At 64.2% G+C, this 1653-nt stretch overlaps 1 protein-coding gene across 1 annotated transcript in view; it reads right to left on the bottom strand.

The window, feature by feature from the left end:
• Positions 1-1653, bottom strand: part of URB1 (URB1 ribosome biogenesis 1 homolog (S. cerevisiae)) — a 43360-nt gene that overhangs the window by 22825 nt on the left and 18882 nt on the right. The window contains exons 19-20 of the mRNA XM_014535196.1: positions 1424-1594; positions 313-494 (exon numbers count right to left, since the gene is read on the bottom strand). Of these exons, the coding sequence (XP_014390682.1) occupies positions 313-494; positions 1424-1594 (353 nt within the window). The remainder of the gene's footprint in view (positions 1-312; positions 495-1423; positions 1595-1653) is intronic.

Consider the following 1653-nt stretch of genomic DNA (forward strand, 5'->3'; position numbering starts at 1 on the left):
AACTGAGCTCCAGAAGCCCTGGGTGCTGAGGGCCATGGAGGACCCCGGAGGACGGCACAGCAAGGGTGCAGCTTGCTCGGGGGCGGGGGGGAGGAAAAGGCACCCCGCCCAAGGCCGACCCCAGCAGCTGCCTCGTTACCCAGTAGCTAGAGGGGCGCATGGCTCCCCACCAGCCGTGTGTTCTCTGACGCAGGGAAGCGAGGTTAGGAAATGTCGCCCCGCACAGCGACCCTGCTGGGCCGCGGGAAGAACGCTCGGTTTCCCGGGACAGGCTGGTCCCTGCGGGAGCGCTGGGGCGGGGCACCCACTCACCGCAGCCTCCTGGGCGGGCTCCGGGATCCAGAGGCGGTAGTAGCTGCTGAAACAGCTCAGCTGTGGGACCGGAGGCGCCAGCTGGTCGTAGGCCTGGAGCAGGAGGCACAGTGCCAGCGGGTCCCGCTGGCTGTGCAGGAGGTCTGTGAGCACAGCCGTCAGGTACGCCACGACGCTGGCCCCTGCGGAGGAGGAAGGCGGGCGGCAGGGCTCAGGGACCAGCCTCTGGTGACCCACCCACACACCCACTCAGTGTTCAGAGCAGGGAAACCACCAGGGTCACGTGACCACGCTGGGGGGCAGATGCCACTGGCACAGGCCCCAGAGGCTCCAGGTCCTGAGGCCAGAGGGGCACCCGGGCAGGGGAGAGGCGTGGCACCACCTTCTGGGGGACGCTGCCCTCGCCCCCTGGGGGACGGCCACGGGCCCATTACCAGGTCCAGAAAGAGACCTTTACTCGCTAACACAGGGACTTGCTGGGGCTCATTTGTTGCTGCAGCCACGTCTGAGCGAGCCTCACTCATTACACTGTGATCTGGGCGCACTTCCTGGAGTCTAAGTTGCCTGGACACCCAGCAAATACGAAGAACTCATGCTTTAGCATCAAGCAATCGAGAAACACGCCCTAGCCGGTTTGGCTTAGTGGATAGAGCGTCGGCCTGCGGACTAAAGGGTCCTGGGTTCAATTCTGATCAAGGGCACATGCCCAGGTTGTGTGCCCCAGTGGGGGGTGTGCAGGAGGCAGCCAATCAATGATCATCTCTCATCATTGATGTTCTATCTCTCTCTCCCTTCCTCTCAGAAATCAATAAAATTACATGTTGTTTTTTTTTTAAGCGGTGAAAAGATGGGTGTTACAGCAGGGTCTGTGCAGACGTGCACACATGGGACGTTAGACTCATCCTCCAGCGGCCCCTCCCCAGCGGCCCGGCCGGCCTCTAGCCCCTGCCCAGCCCACCGAGCCCCTCATGCTGAGCCCCGCCCTCTGAGCCCCGCCCGCTGGCAGCTCTCACTTTGGCGGTTTTCAGCGATTATTCCCAGGCCCCTGGAGCCCCACCTCCCCCCACAGGAGCCCAGCTGGCCCGATGCCCACGTCCGCCTGCGCAGGCACCTGCTTCACGCTCTGTCCCGAGCAGCAGCTTGTTCCTGGCTTCCAGGGCGGCAGGGGCCACGGGGCTGAACGGGAACGTGAGCAGGGCCATGTCTTTGCTCAGCGAGCACCCGATTTCCTCGTCCAGGCCCTCGCTGCCCTCCACCAGCACGTCCACCATGTCCAGCACGTCTGAGGGGGGGGGAGGGGGAGAGGTCGCGCATGGTGAGAGCCAGGGAGGGAGGAGCAGG

Source organism: Myotis brandtii, unplaced genomic scaffold (assembly GCF_000412655.1).
Source record: "Myotis brandtii unplaced genomic scaffold, ASM41265v1 scaffold139, whole genome shotgun sequence".
NCBI classification, from domain to species: Eukaryota; Metazoa; Chordata; class Mammalia; order Chiroptera; family Vespertilionidae; genus Myotis; species Myotis brandtii.